This window comes from Podarcis liolepis (genome assembly GCF_965112155.1).
Source record: "Podarcis liolepis genome assembly, chromosome: 13".
NCBI lineage: Eukaryota > Metazoa > Chordata > Lepidosauria > Squamata > Lacertidae > Podarcis > Podarcis liolepis.
The window spans coordinates 44,051,798-44,075,731 of NC_139573.1; the positions used below are offsets into that span (position 1 = coordinate 44,051,798).

Genomic DNA, 23,934 nt, shown 5'->3' on the forward strand with positions numbered 1-23,934 from the left:
TAACTCTCAGGGGTGAGTTGGGTATTCGCTTCACTTCCAGGGCAACACAAAAATTATGTTCCTGTTACAGAACAGCAGCTTCAAGCACAGGTACAGTGGTACCTCGGGTTATATACGCTTCAGGTTACAGACTCTGCTAACCCAGAAATAGTACCTTGGGTTAAGAACTTTGCTTCATTTTTTTTTTTAATTGGGCCAAACTTTATTGATGAGAGATGTAATGGTCTTTGGAAAGGCATTGGGTATGGCCACATGACCTCCAGCCTGCCTGTTAGGGGTCAACCTGAGGTCAAGGCTTGCTTGGCAAGAACTTTGCTTCAGGATGAGAACAGAAATCGTGCTCCGGCGGCCGGGAGGCCCCATTAGCTAAAGTGGTGCTTCAGGTTAAGAACAGTTTCAGGTTAAGAACAGACCTCCGGAACAAATTAAGTTCTTAACCCGAGGTACCACTGTACTGAGATTGTTCCTGTGCAGCCGAGGCCCAGGACTGACACAGTCCCCTGACTGATCCTTACCCTTTACTCAAACCACCTCATGCCAGCTGGAACCTTGGGTAGCCACAATGGAATGTGGATCTCACGGCAATACGTGCCGCTGTACTCATTTTGTCATCTTGTGCCAGGTCTCTTATTGATCAGGGAGGTCTAAGAAGACGGCAAACCGTGGACACAGATAAGGAGGTGATTTTGTTTTTAAAAAAGAGAGAGTTAATTATGCAAACTCCAGAGTTCACAGTGCAGTAAATACACTGAATGGTGCGCTTCCAAGGGGTTTTGGAGGCACACACATTTGCAATACTGCACAAAAATAGTGAACCCACTACATGACACACACAAGGCGCAAACACCTTCTATCTAAGCTCTCTTACTTGTCTGGGCAGAGGGCTAATACAGAGGAGGAAGTACTGCAGAATACTCAGCACAAAGGAAAACTTTCATAATAAGAACTCAGTCCGATTTCTCCCACAAGGTAGGAAGCTATGTTGTTACATCAGGGTGAATATAGCAATTCATGGCCTAGAACTCTGGCTCCCAGAGATCTGAGAAGAACATCAGCTCTCAAGCTGCAGGGGCAGAGCAAACGCCCAAAAAGGCAGGATTCGAACCCTCTGGGCAAACGGGCAACAGCTGAAGGGATTGATATTATGGGGACACACTGCTTTCCACAGAATCTGATAGGCAATTCAGAGATGCACAGCTCTGCAACACCCGTAGCGTATCTGACACTTTGCAAAAGTACAGGCGGCCACTCTGAGCAGAGATCAACCCACGACTCACCTTGAACTAGTTAATGTTAGTTCAGCCTTGAAGCCAGCTGGACCACGGGTCGATGCTACAACAGGTGCCCTAAGCAGAACGTCACAATGAGCAGATTTCAGCGACAGGAGCAGCAAAGATAAACTTGGTGATGTAGTACTAAGTATTAATACTGACAGGAGCAGAAGCTGGGGCCTTAACCAAGGCCCCTTAGGGCTCCCTAGCCCACCAATATCCCATATTTCTAGAGGAGAACGTGAAAGTGAATATTCGATTTCAACTCAACGTCATGACAGATTGCTGCTACCGAACAAAGTCCAAACAGGCGGAGGCCAGATGGGGCGCAAGACGAACTGAGCATCACGCAGTGACCCCGGTTGCTCGTACACACGGTGACTGCCGAGGATGAATTCAAAGTACCTATTACTTTTAATTTGTCAACATAGTAAAAGTTGTACATACGTTCAATGTGGCAAGGAAATATGAACAATCCAACAAAGCAGCCGATACAAAGAAACGCAGGAGAGGACTACTCTCGGGACGCAGCTACAACGGCAGCTGTCGCAAGAGTCTGCACTCCAGGGAAGACTAAGGTTTGCCCAGCTACAAATGACAATAACAAAGGCATCTGCAAAGGGCACAGGGAAGATGAGCTTCCTGTGCTCTTAGGAGGCTGGCAGAGATTTCTTTAAAAATAAAAATAGCAACCAAGGGAAGGGAGAGGGGCCGATAAATGGCATTCACGCTGCCACTGTTTTTACATATCTAACACCACTCACAATACTACGGCACAAGAGGAATATAAAGACTAAGAGTAGATCTCAAGGGAAACTGAAGCACTCCTATTAGTTGGTGCCCCCTACCTGCTTGCTTGAAGACTAGAAAAGAGCAAAACCAAAGAATCCCGGTGGGATTCATTCACGCAGCAAAGGGCCAAAACCTAGACACGCTTTCCTGGGGTTTCTTGAAGGTCAGAAAGTGCCCCTACAGAAACAACCGCTAGGCTTGTTATATCCGGGTGGGAGAGGAGAAGAAGAACGAAGACGGGGAAAGTCTCCGGTCCTTCAGCACTCGCTCGGCCGTGCCAGTATTAGGCAAGCCGATTCTGCAGGGCTAACTGTCTATGCAGCGCTGCCCCAGCCCGAAATCCAGAGAACGCCCACTGCACTCAAGGGTTCCACTGGGTTTACCTGCCAGGCAAAAGGAGTGCTGTATCGAGAGGAGAGCTGCTTAAGTGCAGTACGTAATCCGGAATAGATTACTGTAGATTCAGAACAACGAATCAACGGGGGAAGGGGGGGCAGGAAGGAAAAACTCAACACAGTGGCATCAGAATCTGCATGATTGGACAGTGGGCATGGACAGGCATGTGAGATGAACAGGGCACTCGATTCCCCCAAATGCATTTTTCAATGGGAGGACTGAACTGGTCCAGCAGAACTTGACGCTGCTCTCGACCAGTTCAAAGATACGCTACCTAGAAGGGAAGGGTTCCTCCCGGCTGCTACAGAACAGGGTCGTTCAGGACTGCTGGCACAGGGATGGTTGCCTGGAGCAGATTGGCCGCTATCCTGTTCCCACCCACGCAGGAAGAGAAGCTCTGCCCCATACCTTTCGGATGTCAAGAGATGGGGGTGGGTGGGAGGCAAATCCCGAGACCCAAATAAAAACCAACCAGAAAGAGCTAGGAGAGTTTCTTTAGATTTTTTTTTTTAACTAAAAGTGTGGTGAGGACTGTTTCCAGCCAGATTCCCCATCTTGATAGTCACATAAACTGAGGCAAAAGGGCTGCCTTGAGCCTACTGAACAGTTCATGAGTTCAGATTGTCAACAGCTCAGTAGAGGGTCTCGGCGTTGCTGCTCCGGGGTCGCTTGATCTTCTCAATGTTCTTTAGGATCATGTCGTGGAGAGTCACCTAGCGGGAGAGGAGACAGGAGTTGGTTTCTTCTTGGCTCAGGGAGGATCCGGCTTGCAAACAAATTTTTTGCACCCCCCCCCCCAGGCAAAAAAGGCAGAGCTCGCTATTGCCTAGACAAGTGATGCCACACCACATACTCCAGGAAGAAGGGGCCCATCTACCCTAAGAGGCCTCGGCAATCACCGTATTTTTCGCTCTATAAGACGCACCCGACCATAAGATGCACCTAGTTTTTAGAGGAGGAAAACAAGAAAAGCAGGCAAGAGCCACAGACACACTTGCTTGGTGCGGCTCTTTAAAGACAGAGAGGCTCTGCTCAGCTGTTTCTTGACTGTAATTCAAGTAAAGGGAATGTTTGCGTGCAGCGGGCAGGTTGTTCGCTGAGAGAGGGGAGGAAGAGGACTGAGAGGAAAAAATGTGGCATTAGAAATGCTTTGGATGGAAACGAAGATGGTATTTTACATGAAGATAGCGAAGAAAGTCATGTCAGTGATTGTGAGCAACAGAGCTTCATAAATTCTGACTCTAGCAGTGATGAGTTCTTGGGGTTCACAGAAGACTAGAAGAGCACTCAAACCTTAAAGTCTCTCTTCATTTGTTAATGACAGTGATGATGGTTCTTAATGTCATTGTTGACTGCTGTTCACTTTACAGTGGTGCCCCGCAAGACGAATGCCTCGCAAGATGGAAAACTCGCTAGACGAAAGAGTTTTCCGTTTTGGAGGTGCTTCGCAAAACGAATCTCCTATGGGCTTGCTTCGCAAGACGAAAATGTCTTGCGAGTTCCTGCGGGTTTTCCCCCCCTCCCCCCTTTTTCTAAGCCGCTAAGCCGCTTATCAGCTGATCCGATAAACCGATAAGCCGCTAATAGCGCTAATCCGCTAATCCGTCAAACCGCTAGAAGAAGAGAATCACAGAATGGATTCTTTTCGTCTTGCGAGGCACCACTGTACATGGTTGTAATATGATTCTGATATACCGGCTGTTTATTAAATACAGTAGTTTATACATTTGATTCAGAATATTTTTTTCTTGTTTTCCTCCTCTAAAAACTAGGTGCGTCCTATGGTCGGGTGCATCCTATAAAGTGAAAAATACGGTATTTATCTACTTGCACTTTGACGTGCTTTCGAACTGCTAGGTTGGCAGGAGCTGGGACCGAGCAACGGGAGCTCACCCCGTCGCGGGGATTCGAACCACCGACCTTCTGATCGGCAAGTCCTAGGCTCTGTGGTTTAACCCACAGCGCCACCCGCGTCCCATCTACCCTAAGAGGCCTCGGCAATGAATAACTGGTTGAGAGACCAGCCCTCTGCAAAACTGGCTCAACTGTTACGGGCCCCTGCCCCCTCAAGCACCTTAATAGGGTTTGTGCACAAGGTGGTGTTATGAATCGCCTTCAAGACTGGACTTACATATTGATTTCTGAGCTCCGAAATGATGAGCCGCAGGCTGATGTATTCCTTCTCATCCATCTCAGTCACCGTGCGACGGTAATCCTCCTACAGAGACAGTTATTTAGCCAGAATTGCTTTGCACTAAGTGGACTTGCTGCCTCATTCCATCTCCCAGCCGAGAGTCACCTGCAAAGCGGCCATTGTCTCGGGGTCTTCTCAGTCACTACCATCAGTATACCTAGACTCCAACCCCAACCCAAAAGGATGTTGACAATCAAAAACTGGTCGGAAGAGACAACAGGCCTATGCAAAACCCACAGAAACAGAAGCCGAGACCGATGTGCTCCAGGGTCTTCGCTGCGAGATCACATTCATCCGGTGCTATACCCAGCTGCACTGGCTCCCGGTGGAGTACAGGATCAGGTTTAAGGTGCTGGTTTCAACCTTTAAAGACCTATACGGCCTAGGACCCTCGTACCTACGGGACCGCCTCTCCTGGTATGCCCCACAGAGGAACCTACAGTCTGCAAATAAAAACAACCTGAAGGTCCCAGGCCACAGAGAGGTTAGGCTGGCCTCAACTAGAGCCAGGGCTTTCTCGGCTACGGTTCCAATCTGGTGGAACGCTCTGTCACAAGAGACTAGGGCCCTGCGGGACCTGACATCTTTCCGCAGGGCCTGCAAGACAGAGTTGTTCCATCAGGCCTTTGGTCAGGGCGCAGCCTGACTCCCTCCTCTGGCAACCTGCACAGAATTTTGCTTAACGGTTGCCATTAATTTGATTTTAATTAATTTTTATAATGAAATGTTTTTAGAATGTTTGATTATTTGATTGTTGTTAGCCGTCCTGAGCCCGGCTTCGGCTGGGGAGGGCGGGATATAAATAAAATTTATTATTATTATTATTATTATTATTATTATTATTAATTTGAAGCAGACCCTCATGACAACAATATTCCCCAAGGGTTCAGTCAGGAAGCCTTTTAGCCACTTCTCTAATGCTATTATTAAAAGTTCGTAATGAGAAACTCAGCTGTCACCTTAATACCTGCACTTACCACATGGGGATATTTAGCTATTTTAGAAACCAGCTTTGCCCGTGTGATGTAGTATCTGAAAAGGAAGCGAGAGAGGTGGTTCAACGGTTGGCAAGGGGGTGCCCAAACAGTGTACACTACAGAGGGACAGACCCCTCTGGAACAAAAGCCAGCCTCTGAAGGCACTCAGCACCAAGCCGTGAAAAGGCACCCACCTAGAGATCTGGTCCAAATATGAAGCTGCTTCACTCTCCACAGTTCGGAGCTCCGCCACAGTCTCTTCCTGCAAAGGAAGGAGCCAACAAAGAAACATTTGAGGGAATTTCCAGGTGCACTTATACCTGGACGTAGCCAACCAATATCTTAACAGGTCATGCCGATGAGTCTCTGCCATGAACTGGAGGCCTGAGCCCCAGCAAGGCAGAAAGAGCCACCCAATCAGCCTTGGCCAAAAATGTGAGAAACTCAGATACATAAGCTAGGTGCCAAACGGCTCCTTAAACCAAGGTTACAGTCACCAAATCGGAATTGTCTAGTTCAGGGGTCAGCAAACTTTTCCAGCAGGGGGCTGGTCCACTGTCCCTCAGACCTTGTGGGGGGCCGGACTATATTTTGAAGAGAAAAAAGAAAAATGAACAAATTCCTATGCCCCACAAATAACCCAGAGATACATTTTAAATACAGTGGTACCACGGGTTACATACGCTTCAGGTTACAGACGCTTTGGGTTACATACGCTTCAGGTTACAGACTCCGCTAACCCAGAAATAGTACCTCGGGTTAAGAACTTTGCTTCAGGATGAGAACAGAAATCGTGCTCCGGCGGCGCAGCGGCAGCCCCCCTTAACTAAAGTGGTGCTTCAGGTTAAGAACAGTTTCAGGTTAAGAACGGACCTCTGGAACGAATTAAGTTCTTAACCCGAGGTACCACTGTAAAAGGACAAATTCTACTCATGTAAAAACACGCTGATTCCTGGATCGTCTGCGGGCTGGATTTAGAAAGCGATTGGGCCGGATCCGGCCCCTGGGCCTTAGTTTGCCTACCCATTGTCTAGTTGCCATTTTTGGGTAAGATGGCTCGAAAGTCTTATTTTTCAAATGATGGACTGACTGTGACTGCTAAACTGTGACTGTGACTGCTAGTTCAGATGACAACCTTGAGCTAGCTTACTGAGAACTTAAAGAAAAGTGACTTGATCCAGAGGCAATCCAAATATATATTGCCCTTTTCCGACCGCTTTTTCTTAATGGTGACTGCTCCTGCTCAGAAAAAGCATTTTGGTTCCTGAAATCCTGATTGTGCTCGCCACCCCAGAAAGGGACAGTTCCTCAGGATTCTGCCCCCGCCCCCAACTGCTGACCTACCTGAATAGAAACGCCAAAGTTGTTGCCGTCCTCTATCCTGGGAATCAGCAGCTGCACCCACATTTTGACCTGCCGGGCAGAATATGTCATATTAAATAGGTGCCACTGCTTTGCTGTATACACTGAAAACGGCTGGCAGACTGTTCTACGTCCAGCATCTGTGTCAGGCAGCTCAGGCTGAGACAGACAGAGAGATTTGCTGCAGAACAATTAAAACTCCAAAACCAAACAAGGATTTGAAATCTAGTCTCCTGCATTCAAAGGCAACACTGGTCCAAGTTTTCACTGAGATGGTACACCCAAACCTAGGGTCTGGTGATCAGGTGGGATTGAAATGAGGAATTAGAACAAATATAGAGTAAGCCATCTGTGTCAGCAATGAAAGCATTGTGTCGACTGGGTTTAAACTATTTTGATATGATTCTTGATCAATCCACACCTCTGCATGCCTGTTCCATTTCTCTTTCTTGACCAGTCACGTACACAGCCCAGTTGCTTTGCCAGGCATGCATCCTGGGCCATAAAGATAGTGAGCAAGTTTCTTTGATGTAGCTTTTCTGATATGTTGATCTCAGGACTAGGAAACAGGTCTCTCATAAGGTGATAATGATCGCTGTCCTCTTGGCCATCCTTCTTATCATGTGTATTGATTGTTTACCAAAAGTATGCATGCTTAACTAGCGTTTGTAGTTTAACTTTGTCCCCACGTGGGGTTTGTTGAAATGCTCAGAAGAAATCTGATTGGTTCTTACGAACACTCTGTAAAAGTTTTTGTGTGAATAAAACGACCTGGGCCGAGGGGTGGAGAGGCAGGCAGAGATTATTATATGCACCCTTCCCAGAGTCTTGCTGGTTCAAGCCTCTGTGTGTATTCTTATTAATCAGAGTTCAATCCTTCCTTTACTTTGAGAACGCCTCATAGGGGGCACCTCTTCAGACCACAGAAGGGGGTGTTGTCACATGACTGAACGCTCCTCCATACAAATGAAACATTCCCATGCACAGAAAACCAACAGATCACAGAGACAGAGAGAGCTCTAAGCTAACTTTCTCCCCGATATGCTAGATTTCCATGGCCAAGAAGACTGTGGCTAAATTGCTAAGTGGAACACCTCAATGTGTTCATATTACACCTGGGCTGATGGAACTGCACTGGCTCCAGCTGGCTACCAGACCACGTCCAAAATCTTGTTACCAACATATAGAACAGCTAAACAACTTAGGACCAGATTACCTGAAAGACCGCTTGCCCCTGTATAGAACTGTAAGATCACCTAGTTCTAGGGGAAAATTTGAAGTGGCATCACATTCTGCAGACTGTCTCAGGACAGCAACCTGAAAAATGGCATTTTCTGCCATTTCCACTGCACAGTGGAATGCACTTCCTTTTATCATATGTAAAGCATGGTCTATGAATTGATTCAGACGTCTCAGAATCATAAAACTGTAGAGCTGGAAGGGACCCTATGGATCATCTAGTCCAACCCCCAGCAAGGCCGTGCCATATGAGGGTCAAACCTGCAACCTTGGCGTTATCAGCCCCAATCTCTAACCAACTAAGCTATCCAGGCCATGCAAAGATATATCTTTCTGCCTGGTCTTTCCTTGATCCATAACATCTTACCCTGTTATTTCTGCTTTTCATTTGTTATAATGCTGTTCACTGTTTTTACAGTGTTTTTGAATACTATTTAGGTTTTTTTTAAAGAAAGAAAAAAGTGGTCTATGAAATGCTTTTAAATCATAAAATAAAAATATATGCTGGTATGAAGAAGAAGAAGAGTTTGGACTTGATATCCCGCCTTTCACTCCCCTTACGGCAGCCTTTCTCAACCTGTGGGTCCCCAGATGTTGTTGAACTACAACTCCCACCACCCCTAGCTAGCAAGGCCAGAGTTCAGGGATGATGGGAGTTGTAGTCCAACAACATCTGGGGACCCACAGGTTAAGAACCGCTGCCTTAAGGAGTCTCAAAGTGGCTAACAATCTCCTTTCCCTTCCTCCTCCACAACAAACACTCTGTGAGGTGAGTGAGGCTGAGAGACTTCAGAGAAGGTCACCCAGCAGCTGCATCTGGAGGAGTGGGGAATCAAACCCTGTTCACCAGATTACAAGTCCACCACTCTTAACCACCACACCATGCTGGGATTCAGAGAAGGATTCAGTCACACAAGGCACCAGTTTGTCATCTGAAGTCTAGGCACCTCAGCAAGACTAAGCAAACTTCATACAAGATTTGCCACAGTAACATGCCAGCAGAGGCCAGATCTGTGCCCCCCCTATCCTTGTTGATACGCACGATTAGCCACCTCGTTCTCTCTGAGGAGCTAACCGGAAGAGAGCACATTTGATTTTATCCCTGCTGTTCAGTGCTATTAGTTTTTGGGTTTTTTCGAAAAGTTTTTATTATTAAAATAATTCAACCTTAATACACACATATTGCGAATATACAAGCATACATTTCATACATTCCTTAAAAACGTTCAAACATACCTACACTCAATCCCACAGATAATTCCTTTTCCCATCACCACCCACCACCCCTCACCCCACCTTTGTGTTCAACTTCCAATCTACTCGATTGCAATTTCTTTCCACTTCTATTACTTTCTTTCACACACCTTTAACCTAATTTCAGGCCTCTTTTTCTATTACACACAGTTATCCATCTTATTTAGTATTTCAGTATTTCAAACGGAAGTTGTTTATTCTAATAAACATTTTTAAGGGCCGTATGAAATGTATGTTTGTATATTCGCAATATGTGTGTATTAATGTTGAATTGTTTTAATGATAAAAACTTTTCAAAAAATAAACAAGTAATGAATAGCACTGATTTTATCCCTGCTCTTCGGAGCACCACTACAGGAAACGGATCTGAAAAGCGTCCGAGCCCAAAGAGGAAGGAAAAGGCAGCCCAGCACTCACCGTGTTGCATTTCTCAATGAGCAGCCGGATCTCGGGTTTCACCTTCTCAATGATGTCCACCAGCTGCTGGTTGCTCTTCAGCATCCCATTAGGCATGACAAAGACTTTGGTACCTGGTGCCACGAGAAAAGATTTGCCACTTATTCCATGGAGTGTGAGCATGGGTGTGCATGCATGTGCTTGCCGCTCAGCAGGTCAGGAAGGGCCATAAGCTCGGTGGCAGAGCAACAGCTTTGCCGGTTCAACCCCTGGCCTCTCCAGGTAGGGCTGGGAGAGATGCCTGTCTGAAACCCTGGAGAGCTGCTGCCAGTCCGTGTAGGCATTATTGAGCCAGATGGACCAATGGTCTGGCTCATTGTAAGGCAACTTCCTATGTTTCAGGATACCCGTGGGGTTTTATGCAGGCAGAGTAGGCAGAGTCTATTCCTACTTCCAAGGTCCATAAATAGCAACACCCTAGAGGTCCCGGGCCCTAAGGAAGTCAGATTAGCTTCAACCAGAGCCAGGGCCTTTTCAATACTGGCTCCGGCCTGGTGGAACGCTCTGTCTCATGAGACCAGGGCCCTGCAGGATCTGATTTCTTTCCACAGGGCCCGTAAGACAGAGTTGTTCCGCCTGGCCTTTGGCTTGGAGCCAATTTGATCCCCCCCCCTTTCCTTTTGCTTTCTCCTCCGGTGATGAGGCTGCATTTTAACATTTTAATGTTTCAATATTTTAATGTTGTATTTTAATCTTGTTTTTCAGTTGTATTCATTCAGCTCGTTTTTATTACTGCTTGTTAGCTGCCCTGAGCCCGGCCTTGGCTGGGGAGGGCGGGGTATAAATAAAAAATATTATTATTATGCAAGCGTTTTAAACACATTAACTCACGAACCAAACACATTAACTCAGGACAAAAACTTTAAAAAAGAATGGGGGAAAATATAATTTATCTAAGAGACCACTGCAAGCAGATGGAAACATTGGCAGGATTTGAAACCCACTTGTAATGTAACAAATACTATGGATAATGTGGATTGATTTAAAATATAGAATATGGAATAATATGCAGTTGTAAATGTTGACAATAGGACCCATGGAGGGGATAGGGGGAAGTCTCGAGATTCAGAGTTATCTCTATATATGCATATGTGTTTGGAATGTTATAAATTTATATTTGTAAAATAATAATAATTTAAAAAAAAAAAAACCACACACCAACAACACCACATTAATATAGGAGGTAACAACCTTTGCAGGAGCCATATATCTTTAAAAAGTTGTGCAGTGGGGAATTTCAGCAGGCGGAATTAATCATCACAGAACTGCAGGATCTGAAAAGTTGCACCTGCTCAAATGTCCTCTTCCACATAGTTATTAAAATTAGCTGCTGCATAGATATTATTGATTTTGACCATTTAATGACATAGGAATTGAATTCCAGTGATTTATTGGGGGGGGGCACTCTCTTTTTAGTTAATTTCAAAAATAGTGGCTTTGAACTCTCAAACCTGGGATCCCTACGCTCCATTTCTGTCCTTTGAAACTTCATGTTGTGAATTAGAAGACTGGCAGCGTAAGCCAGGCCACAAATAATGCAACTGGGGCTTTCCCAATTAACTGCAAATGAATTTCAACCATACAGGGAACACTATGCACAACATCTTGGCAGTACAGTGGTACCTCGGTTCTCAAACGTCATGGTTCTCAAACGCCTGGGTTCTCAAATGCCAAAAACCTGTAAGTGTTCCAGTTTTCGAACGTTTTTCAGAAGCTGAACGTTTCTGGGGCACCTGCAACAATCAGAAGCTGCGCCTGGGATTTCAAACATTTCGGAAGTCAAACAGATTAAGTCTAGCATTTTTGTTTTTGCTATTTATTTTGCGTTTTTGTGGCTTTTTCGGTTAATTTGTTTTTGTGACTGTGTGGAATCCAGTTCAGCTACTGATTGATTGATTGTGTGACTGCAGAAAGGGATAAAAGCAATGTCTATCATCAGTGCAGGTAAGAAAAAATAATAATTTTAATTTTTAGCATCTACAATACTATCTTATTTATTTTATAGTATAGTATATTGATTATTGCTTTCATTTTATGGATCAATAGTCTCATTAGATAGTAAAATTCATGTTAAATTGCTGTTTTAGGGGTTGTTTTTAAAAGTCTGGAAAGGATTAATGCGTTTTGCATTACTTTCTATGGGAAAGCGTGCCTCAGTTTTGGAACGCTTTGGTTTTGGAATGGACTTCCGGAACGGATTAATTCTGAGAACCAAAGGTACCACTGTAATATTGAAACCACATAAGGATCCAGCCATCTGGCAGTAAAGTTGCAAAAAGCTGGAGTATTTCAAGGGATCATTTCAAATTCCTAGGAGTCAATTGTGTACGAAGCAGCTGCATCAGGGACAAATTTATGGTCAAGGTGCAGGCCACAATTACATCAGTGAATTAATACTTTAATTCCTTGGCACCAATATAAAAGTTTAAGGTTTCTGGATTTTCCCAATCCCGTATGCTCAGAGTGTTCACTCAATTGGACAAGTTTCGTGAGACAAACACAAGCTCCCAAACGAGCATTGACAGCAATCAGATGCCATGAATTTAGCAGTAGAAGTTCAGGAACTCACCCTGGAAGGTTTCATCACAGTCTTCCAGCTTTCTCTTCTTCATATTGGGCTGAAAAAACAAAGAGGACGTTATTATTTTTTACAGAAAGAAAGCAAATATGTACAAAGTTATTTACGGGGGGGGGGGATGTATTGTATCAAATCATAAAATCTAAAGAAGCGTGTTCATCCAAATAACTAAAACTGTAGGAGAAAAAGAGAAATAGGTAAAGGAAATTACAAAAGGAGGGTATGGAAAAAGAAAGGACCCAAAGAAGGCAGAGAGGAAGAGAAAATAATAGGTGTATTTGGTGTAAGTATATACCATTTGCATCCTTAACTAATTAAATACGTTTAATTGAACGTATAAGAATCACGTTCCTGACTTGCCACCTCAGTCAACAAGCGAAAATGAAACACAAGTACCTAAGTTGTCTTGAAATTCCGATGATTTATAAATAAAATGTCAACTTTTGAGAAATTTGTCAGGTGCATGAATTTCTTTGATTCTTCTATAGGAGGTTAACTCATGCCAAAAGGGCAAGAAATTCTATTCTGCATACACAGAATATGGAGAGGAAGACATGGGTCCTGAAACAAGCAACTATCTGTTTTTGCGTCTAGTTCCCAGACAGCTTTCTCTCTGTCCAGACCCTCTCAGTAAATGTGAGCATTATGCAGTTTGGATCAACGTCTCAAATATTAAACCCAGGTAAAGTGAACCACCTTACCCCATCCAGTCCATCATGACTGTTTGTGAGCAGGATTGGGTCTGGAACAGGAAGGTTCATATCTGAGTGGATTTGGGTGAGATCGTGAATGTTCAGAATGGGATCCTAGGAAAGGAGAATAGCCGAAGCATAATGTTAAATTGCTTAACACATTCCCAAACAGAACCAACCAAACTTGAATCCAACACCAAACCCACCCTGACCCCCCCCCCAGGTATAGGACGGTATATTATAATAATAACAATAACAATAATAATAATAATAATTCAGTCTGCTATAGTCAAGAGCCACTCACTGGACAAGAAAAACCAGGTGAGAGGCACTGGGCTTGCAACTCTTACCTTAAGGAACGCATCGAGTTCTAAAAGCTTCTTTGGGAAAAAACTTGCCACCAGATCCTCAGCCTGAAGGACAAAGAAAAGCCAGCTGTGATGCATGAATTAATACTGAGATTATCTGCAAATGGGCAGATCAGAAATTAGCCCCAAATTAACCCTCTGTATGAACCAGTAGAACCACTTCCAAAGGCAAAAGCCACGAGCCTTGGATACTGCAGGGGCCAGAACACAGCTACAGACAAGCTTTCTAATTGACTAGCTGAAGTTCTCTTAAGCGTCATCAAAGGGTCTCCAGCAAGATGTTCCAGCAACAGAAACATCCAGACCCTTAAGCATTAAGGGCAGGCGGCGGGAAGGAATCACGACACTTACTTCACCTGTGATCCGCTCCCTGAAAGAGTCTACCTACAGGAGAGAAGAGAAGCAGTTTAGAACAGAGTCCAAACTGGGTAAAACAGAGCGACCCAAGCATACATGGAGCTGTGTTCTGTACAGTAGCACAATATTCTCATAGAATCAAAGAACTGTAGAGTTGGGAATGATGTCCGAGGGTCATCTAGTCCAAACCCCTGCAATGTAGGATTATGCAAGGGGCCCTTATGGGGATCAAACCCACTGTGGGACTCAGGAGTCCACAATTTGCTTAGAATCAACAACCCAGGGCACAAAAAGTTATGTACCACCTGAAAGCATTTTTCTGAAATTATTTAGCCGTGTTCCAAGTTTTTTTACAGACCCTGCTGATTCTGGCTAACAACCGCCGAGGGATTATGGAGTTGGAAAAATCTTTACTTCCTGGCCATCTAGAAGTTTGGTGCTGCCACTAGAGATTCCACAATCTCTTTTCCTATCCTGAACCAACCCATTCTTTAGCTCCTCTTTCAAACTCAGCACAGTATTGCTGCCAACAGTCACCGCATAAGGCCAGAGCGACAAGTTCCCAAGTGGGTGTTTTTTGGACCATGTGCATATAAACAGATGAAGCTGGCCATACTAAGTCAGATCACTGGTCCTTGTCGCAGCTAGATGGCGTGCCGGGATTTGATTGAATGGGACATGCCTATGCCTTCGGTCTTCCCCTCTTTCAGCACGCCCTGCCTGGCATGCTGCCCCCACAAGACTACCCACAAGAGAACATAGCCTTGCCATCTCCAGCCAGTGGCTAAAATTACCTGCCTTCTTCCATCCTTCCTTGTTTTTATCTGAGTTGTACATACGCAGCGCCTACAGAATATGTCTCATGCCTGAACAACTGACATAGCTAATTCTTGTATAGATGGCTCCATTAAGCTATGCCAGTACTGGAGCTCTCTTCTATACATATCCCTCTGATGCCGATAAATAATTGGTTTGAAACCCACATTGCGGTAATGGTTTCTTAACATTGACACTGCGATATATCATGATTGGTCCATGAGCTATGTAAAAAATTGTGATGTGGGGAAAACTGTGAGGTTTTCTTCTCTCATGTTTCTTGCCACCCCTGTTGCTCTGTACAGGTGTAACAATATGTTAAAATCAAGTAAAAATGTGTCAGTTCTGCAACCCTAATTGTGGCAGTTGCCAGGACATTACCCTAACATTGTTTCATCCTTATTTCAGACATCGTAATATACGCAGCGGTACCTCGGTTCTTGAACATAATCTGTTCCGGAAGACGGTTCGAGTTCCGAAACATTCGAAAACCGAGGCGCAAAGGGCAGCCTGCAAATTTCATTGAGAAAATTGAGAAACACACAGTGAAAGCCGTTCAACTTCCAAGCACAGCTGTCAACTTTCCCCTTTTTTTAAAGGGAAATTCCCTTATTCCGATAGGATTCCTCGCAAGAAAAGGGAAAAGTTGACAGCTATGCTTCCGAGGCGTGTTCGAAAATGGAAGCATAGCTGTCATGGTTTTAGCGGCCCGAGTTCCGAAATGTTCGTCAACGGAGACATTTGAGAACTGAGGTACCACTGTATTGTGATGTTTAGTTGGTGATATATCACGATGTTGAAAACTAGACAATGCTCAGCTCTACCTCTGATCAACCATTAGATCTGCTAATGTGTCAGTATAAGAAGGTACAGCAGATGAGGGGGCCATCTCCTATGTTCCCTTCAAAACAGCCTCCAAATTATAGCAGTCTACCCTACTTTTTTATGCTAGCATATGGGGCAGTCAACGTTTTTTTTCCACCACGCACATGCTTTCCCTGGATCTAGGCCTCACCTACGAATCTGCATAAAAAACAACTACCACCACTGCCTCAAAGTAGAAGTGGCCCCTCTGCCCACCGGATGTTATCGGGAATGGATAGATTCAACCTCAAAGCTGTAGCACAGTTCTGTTTTTTCTCCAAAGAATATAAATCTCTTTTACTTAAGAAGAGCACATAATGTGTCATGGGAAGCAATACTTTGCCTCCTACATGTGGGTTGCAAAGTCATATATTTGCATAGCAAGGCTTGCTTCATATTTCCACATGGTCTGTTACTTAGACAGAAAGCAGCCCTCGCTCGCAGGATTACTTGGAGCCACCAATTTTGCGGCACTCACTGTTCCCCGTCACGTGTCTTTCAGTGGACAAGTTAAGAATGTGTTTTTACTCAAGGCAGCTTTGGGGCAAGTTAGGCATCCTGTTTTAACACTCTACTGGGTGTAAAGATTTTACTACTAACTCTTGCTATTTCACAATTGCTTTAATGTTTTACTGTTCTGTAGTTGAAGATCTTTGTACAGTGGTACCTTGGGTTAAGTACTTAATTCATTCCAGAGGTCCGTACTTAACCTGAAACTGTTTTTAACCTGAAGTACCACTTTAGCTAATGGGGCCTCCTGCTGCCGCCGTAGCAAGATTTCTGTTCTCATCCTGAAGCAAAGTTCTTAACCTGAGGTAATATTTCTGGGTTAGTGGAATCTGTAACCTGAAGCGTATGTAACTTGAAGCATATGTAACCCAAGGTACCAGTGTATTTGGGTTTTCATGATTAAGAGAAATTTTTAAAATCTGTGAAACTGATAGATTATTTGCTAGAAGGAGATAAATGGGGCAAGAGTTGCTCCCCCTTTCTCCCTCCTCACAATTCTAAAACCCTACTACTAATGACCTCTCAGGAGTCCGCCTAAACAGGACAACTCTTCCCCTCGTACTTGTCACTCTTCATCCTCTTTAGGAAAAGGATGTGACAACCATACTTTCCTCTGCTGATGCAAATATTCCCTGGCAGCAGAGTGAAGTGTGCCACCCTTGGCTCAGGTAGGTTGGGATGGTAGCGGCGGCGAGCAGAAATCCCCCCCCCAAAAAAACCCTCTACTACTTTTGTGTAAGAATATAGGGTCTAGCAGAGATGTTCCTACTCTACCACACTCTTTTTTGCCCATGATCTGTTAGTGATAACAGAGATCAAGTGAAGACTAGGGGAGAAACAGTTTTGCTTCTCCATTTTCTTCTGTTTCATCTCCTGCTTTTAAAAAATAATACACAACACTATCTTGATTTCAAATATTAACGAGTGTATGGGGGGCAAAGGGACTCAAGAGGGTCCAGGGAAAGACAGAGTTCCCATCCCTGCCCCCTCGCATGGATGGCTTTTTACTTCAATCCAATGTAGGAGATCAGAGCATGATGATCACTTGCAGGATCAGAAAGCAAAACAGACACACCTCCAAATACGCATCTGAATACAGGTGCCCTCTTCCTGGAAAGCACTGTTTTCAATGGCCAGCTGCCATCCTTGAGGCCACCAGAAGAAGAGGGGGCAGCACTCTTGATACCCCTCCCCTCCAAAAAATGATGCTTGGCCGCAGCTTTGCCTCAGCACCATCCTGCTCTAACTACCAACTGCCATCACTGATGTCAGAGGGGGAGCAAGCAGCAGTTTCTCCATTATGTTTAGACCCAGCTCCATGACCTGTTGAATTAAAAGCTGTTGAGCTTTATAATTAAGAACTAGTGCATGAGTTTGCTTTTTTACCTTCTCCCCTCCCAATCTTGTGTTGTGTTTAAGTTGAAAGCCTGCAGGCAAGGCCTGTTTTCCCTCCCTGATCTTTGCAAGTTACTCTGAAAGATTTATTGTCAGCTGAAGACCAAGGTATAAATACATTAAATAAAATAAGCAGTAGACAATTTAACAGCTACCTAAAAATAGGTGAATGGGCAAACTAATTTTTAAAATGGGAAGCTCTCCCAAACACAAAGAAGCAAAAAAGGACCATGCAAGACTTCTATCCAGACCGATTATAAGAAAGTCTGCACTTTAAACTACAAGAAGGTTTGCGCAAAAAAAGCCCATTACCGCAACAGAAAATTGACAGGTGAATAGTAATACACATATAAAATGCAACGGAGCCTGAACTATTTCCTACATGCTACCAGTCTGAAACTTAACTTTAAGGCTGGGTAAAAGAGAAAAAAAATAGAGAAAATTGATAGGCTCTCAATTCAGGACAAGAAATGGCTCTTAATTTATTTATTTTTAAAAATATTTTCTTTTAAAAAACTGTTAAAAATAGCTGGGGTTCAAATGAAATCTAAGTGGAACATAACCATTAAAAATACACATGAAACTGGATCTAGTATGCTCTATCAAACGGATCTGAGCTAAAGCCTGATTTTTTATTATTATACATGAAAAATGAATCCTGAGGAACACTATGTGACCTCTTAAGTCAAACATTATAAATATCGCACAATAGGTCATGCACTGTATATATTTTTGTATATATTATTGTTCAAAGGTTGAATAAGCATGCTGCCAAGTGGCACGGCCATCTAATTTCTATCTATTCTGACCAGCTGCTACATGCCAACATGAGTACAGTACTGAGCTTCCAAAACATAGCCTTGCTTATCATTCCTTAAATTCACACAGAAATCCTTAATTTGGCAATTACTCTTCTAGGCTGATAAAATCTAGCCAGGGCAAAAGTCATATTGGGTGAATGATCTGAGGTGTATAGCACGTTCCTGGACGATATAATAAATTTAGATGCAAACAGGTGTGCTTTACCAGCCAGAATGCATTGCTTGCTTGGGAAATATACAAGCTACTATAAACTTGGCAGTTTGACTTAAATGGAGACTTTCCCCTCAAATTACTTTGATCTGAATAAACCCACCCTCTGCAGGGCAGCTAAAAAACAGTAACATCCAAGCAGCCTAAAGAAGCCACCATTGCAGGATGCAGCAACGGCAGGTGCCCTTGGCCTGTCAGAGTCAAGCAGAGAGGATCCCCTGTGGCCAGAGGCAGTGTAGTTCCAATGATCAGCAGCTTGGGCAAAAAAGATGCACCATCGGTAGAACACGACTCTAATAATAATACAGTGGTACCTCGGGTTACATACGCTTCAGGTTACATACGTTTCAGGTTACAGCCTCTGCTAACCCAGAAGTAGTACCTCGGGTTAAGAACTTTGCTTCAGGATAAGAACAGAAATTGTGCTCCGTTGGCGCGGTGGCAGCGGGAGGCCCATTAGCTAAAGTGGTGTTTCAGGTTAAGAACGGACCTCTGGAACGAATTAATTTCTTAACCTGAGGTACCACTGTAATAATAATTTGATATCATCATCAACCTTTATTACAGTCCAGAGACCCAACAAGTAATAATAATTTATTTATACCCGTCCATCTGTCTGGGTTTCCCCAGCCACTCTTAATCCCAAGGTCGTGGGTTTGAGGGCCACATTGGGCGAAATATCCCTGCATTTCAGGGGGGCTGGCCTAGATGACCCCCCCCCAGGTCCCTTAAAGGTAAAGGGACCCCTGACCATTAGGTCCAGTCGTGGCTGATTCTGGGGTTGCGGCGCTCATCTCGCATTATTGGCCGAGGGAGCCGGCGTCCAGCTTCCAGGTCATGTGGCCAGCATGACTAAGCCGCTTCTGGCGAACCAGAGCAGCGCACGGAAACGCCGTTTACCTTCCCGCCGGAGCGGTACCTATTTATGTACTTGCACTGGTGTGCTTTCAAACTGCTAGGTTGGCAGAAGCAGGGACCGAGCAACGGGAGCTCACCCCGTTGCAGGGATTCGAACCGCCGACCTTCTGATCGGCAAGTCCTAGGCTCTGTGGTTTAACCCACACCCGGTTCCCTTGCAATCGTGCAATAAGACTCGGTGTGATCATGCCAACTTCCCAAGAGGCAGGGATACAATCCGAAAATCTTAAGGCACGCGGCTAAGGGTTCCTACTGCCTCCCTCCTTAAATGGCGAGGTGGTGAGCCAGGCCCGTTGTGTCCTGGCTAAGCGGGGTGTGGGGGGGTGACGGGCCCGGGGCAGAGGCCCCCCCCCAAGGGCGCTGGGCCAAAAGGGCCTCAGCCCTCCATGGCAACCGGCCCTCTCGCCCCGTCAGCGGAGAGGAGCCGCGGCTGAAGCGCCCCGGGGAAAACCTCTCCCGCCTCCTTCCGGAGGCCGGCGCTCTGCACATGCCCCGGGGCACGCCCGCCCCGCGAAGCAACTTCGCCGCTCTCGTCTCCTTCCCGCCCCTCCGAGGCCCCGCTTCCCTCCGTACCTTGATCTTAACTTCCGGATCCACCTTGAGCAGGGAGGCCATGGCAGGGCGGGGGAACCGCTATCCCTCTAGCCGGGTCCGTCTCGTTTTCGTTCCGCGAACGCGCCGCCGCCGCCGCCACCCGAGCAAACCACCACCGGCTTCTTGGCCGCGGCCGGAAATGACGGCATAACGCCTCGCCGACGCCGCTTCGCCAACCGCCGCGCGCGCCTTCAGCTTCCCACGTGATTCGCTCCTCCCCCCCCCCCCCACGCCGCTCGTGTCTTTTGTCTTCCGCTCTCCCGCCTCATCCGGGGCAACTGACGCACGAGCTGGACAAGCAGCTTCCGAGAGGCGTGGGCGGAGCCTGAGAGGAGTTACCAAGAAACGGGAATGAGCGCGCAGGGAAACTGATCCCGCGATAAATGGTTCCGGCGTGATTAAAAGCTAATACTGTAATAATAATAATAATAATAATAATAATAATAATAATAATAATAATAATAATAATAATAATAATAATAATAATATATCAGGATGATGATGATGATAATAATAATAATAATAATAATAATAATCTTTCGATGGTCCTTTGGGGACCCTGGATTTCTGCCCCAGAAGTCCTGCTCCAATAGCACCGCTGAACATGAGTACTTGGAATCAGAAGAGCTTTGTGTGAACGCTCCCTAGCCTGCTTTGGCATCTGTCACCTGAGGGAGGGCCGTCACTGCTCCCCCCACTACAACATGCTAAATTATTTATTTTTATAATGATAATAATACTAATACTAATACTAATAATAATAATAATAATAATAATAATAATAATTTATTTATACGCCGCCCACCTGGCTGGGTTTCTCCAGCCACTCTGGGCAGTTTTCAACAGAACATTGAAAACAGTATAAAACTTCAAACATTAAAAACTTCCCTAAACAGGGTTGCCTTCAGATGTCTTCTAAAAGTCGAATTATTTCCTTGACATCTGATGGGAGGGTGTTCCACAGGGTGGGCGCCACTACCAAGAAGGCCCTCTGCCTTGGTTCCCTGTAATGAATGCAGTAAAAAATATTTTTTTTAAAAAAAAAATGCACCCACTTGATTTTTAGGCAGCTTAAAATCCTAGAAATGCAGAGTTGGAAGGGACCCTGAGGGTTATCCAGTCCTGCAATGCAGGAATTCAGCTAAAGCATCCATGACAGATGGCCGTCTAACCTCTGCTTAAAAACCTCCAATGAAAGAGTCCACCACCTCTTGTGGGAGTCTTCCACTGTTTAACTGCTCTTACTGCCAGAAAGGTCTTCCTGATGTTTAGCCGGAATCTCCCTTTTTGGAGATTGGGCCCTTGATTCGAGTCCTGACCTCCAGAGGAGGAGAAAACAAGCTTGCTCCATCCTCCATGGGACAGCCCTTGTGTTACAGTAAAATCTGGGTGCGAGGCTGCTCTGCCACCCAGCTCGTCGGACTAAGTCCGCGGGTCCCTGTGGAGGAAAATGAGCTCAGCCGGAAACAGGAGCAAGCTGCAGAAGATCCAAGTTTATTGCGCAACAGGTTCAAGGCGAGATTGAACAGCGAGAAAGGGGTGACATGAACTTTTGAAACTTCCCTCCATATCCCAGAATACAGTGCAAAATACATCCCAGTTACATCATGAATACATTAAGAAGAGGTTGGGTTACACAGGATTAACATATGGAGGAGGGAGGGGGGAATATGCAGAGCTGGAGATATGCGCAGATAAACACATCCTGAGTACCGGTGATGAGAAGACAATGGTCCATGTATGCATAGTCTGCCACCTGGCATTGCCCAGAGGAAAGGCTTGGCAGAGTGATTTGACAGGATTAGGGTCTTGACACCTTGCTTGAGGGATTATGGAGGACAGGGGAGGTGTCATGGAGTCCTAGAGAAATTGAGCAAATTGGCACGTTGATTTTCTATTAATTTTATAGATTTTAGTCCCTTTTGACATTGACAATTGGAAATAAATGGATATATTGTAGCGAAGAAGAAGGTGAAGAAGACATGCCCCCCCTTCCGTATCACCTTGAGATATTTGGAGAGGGCTACCCCATCTCCCTTTGAATTATGGTGCTGGAGGAGATTCTTGAGAGTCCCATGGACTGCAAGAATATCAAACCTCTCCATTCTGAAGGAAATCAGCCCTGAGTGCTCACTGGAAGGACAGATCCAGAAGCTGAGGCTCCAATACTTTGGCCACCTCATGAGAAGAGAAGACTCCCTGGAAAAGACCCTGATGTTGGGAAAGATGGAGGGCACAAGGAGAAGGGGACAACAGAGGACGAGATGGTTGGACAGTGTTCTCGAAGCTACCAGCATGAGTTTGAACAAACTGCGGGAGGCAGTGGAAGACAGGAGTGCCTGGCGTGCTCTGGTCCATGGGGTCACGAAGAGTCGGACACGACTAAACGACTAAACAACAACAAATCCCATCTCCTCTCAGTCTCCTCTTATTAAGGATAAACATACCCAGCTCCTTCAATTGTTCCTCCTAAGGCTGGGTTTCCAGACCCTTGATCATCTCGTTTGCCCCCTGCACATGTTCTCCTGTGCACTTGTTAGGAAACCCAAACGGCCACCGGCAAAAAGTGGGTGGGTGGTTAATTTCTGCCGCAGTGTTTTGTATTGATATCTGATCAGCTACCCTGGTTGCTAAATGTAACCACAGCTTGCCTTCAGTGATCTTAAAATATATTTGCCCAGAGTTGGCACATTAGGTGGGAATCGTAATGGAAAGGCATGCAATCTATTTTATTTATTTCATAAAAATTGCACACCACTTGATTGTAAAAATAAAAAATAATAATCCTCAAACTGGTTTATAAAAAGATAAAAACAGCAAAATGGAGAAAAGTTTACTGCCCTGCTTTAAAACATACAAAAGTTAAAAGCAATTGAATAAGGGGTTTGCAGCCAAAATCACAAATTTGACTGCAAAATCCCACCTAAACCTTGGAGGCCACACACGCACACATTCATATATATTGCTAGGATGAATTCATTAGAAAAAGAGAGAACGGGGCTGTTTACTTATTTACTTGGAGCATTTTTTCTGTGAATTTGTTGCTGTATTTCCCCAATAAAGACTGAAAAGATGACAGTTCTTGTGGCCGTTATTAAAGAGTGATTTGCCAGCCTCACATTATAGTCCCCATTATAGTCAGTTGGTTTTACTCCCCAAAATATGGAAGCATAGGGTAGCTCAACCTCCCATGATATCTAATGACCTAATGACCACAAAATTATTATTAATTAAATTTACATTCCACCTTTCATCTGAAGATCACAGGTAGTTTACAGTATAAAAACCCATAACACAGGCACTACCTCCTAGAGCTATGAAGTTCATAAAAGCGCTGATTATGAACCACAACAGGTAAATATTTTTAATGACAGCTAGAGAAAAAATGAACCCCTCTTCATTAAATGCAGCTTCAAAAGTGGACATCTCTAGCCAGTTTTTTGAAATCTGCCCATAATGGGTGGTCAAATAGAGCTTTCCATTTTACCATAAGATTATTATTAAGATTATTATCAGATTATAATTATCAGATTATTATCTGAAGGCATCCCTGTTTAGAGAAGTTTTTAATGTTTAATGATGTACTGTGTTTTTAATGTTCGGTTGGGAGATGCCCAGAGTGGCTGGGGAAACCCAGCCAGATGGGCAGGGTATAAATAATGAATTATCATCATCATCATCATCATTTGCATTATTTGTTATTGCTTCACAGCCTTAAAACATGGGAAGAGCAACAGTGGACCACAGTGGACCACAGTTGTGGCAAGATACCATTCTTTGTCAGCAACACAGCTCTCTTCCCCCACCCCCAAAATTTGCAATTATTATTATTCCCTATTAAATTTGTATACCGTCCTTCCTCCTAAATT

General features: G+C 44.8%; 1 protein-coding gene across 1 annotated transcript; it reads right to left on the bottom strand.

Annotated features, from left to right (window-relative positions):
• Window positions 1-1,662: 1,662 nt before the first annotated feature.
• Window positions 1,663-22,597, bottom strand: PSME3 (proteasome activator subunit 3). The gene is made up of 12 exons (XM_083470280.1): window positions 22,513-22,597; window positions 20,045-20,390; window positions 13,931-13,963; window positions 13,562-13,624; window positions 13,221-13,325; window positions 12,511-12,559; window positions 9,903-10,015; window positions 6,975-7,043; window positions 5,825-5,892; window positions 5,631-5,685; window positions 4,591-4,677; window positions 1,663-3,172 (listed from the first exon to the last, which is right to left on the bottom strand). The coding sequence occupies exons 2-12, from the start codon at window positions 20,084-20,086 to the stop codon at window positions 3,092-3,094; spliced, it is 765 nt and encodes a 254-aa protein (XP_083326406.1). The 5' UTR covers window positions 20,087-20,390; window positions 22,513-22,597; the 3' UTR covers window positions 1,663-3,091.
• Window positions 22,598-23,934: the final 1,337 nt, after the last annotated feature.

What these genes read in the sequence shown, in the direction of transcription:
- PSME3 (XM_083470280.1), bottom strand. Translation starts at nt 20,086, where the DNA reads ATGGCCTCCCTGCTCAAGGTGGATCCGGAAGTTAAGATCAAG. An exon ending in TCATTGAGAAATGCAACACG is followed by an intron (nt 7,044 to 9,902) that starts GTGAGTGCTGGG and finishes TCTGCCCGGCAG; the next exon opens with GTCAAAATGTGGGTGCAGCT. An exon ending in TAGCTAAATATCCCCATGTG is followed by an intron (nt 4,678 to 5,630) that starts GTAAGTGCAGGT and finishes CTGTCTCTGTAG; the next exon opens with GAGGATTACCGTCGCACGGT.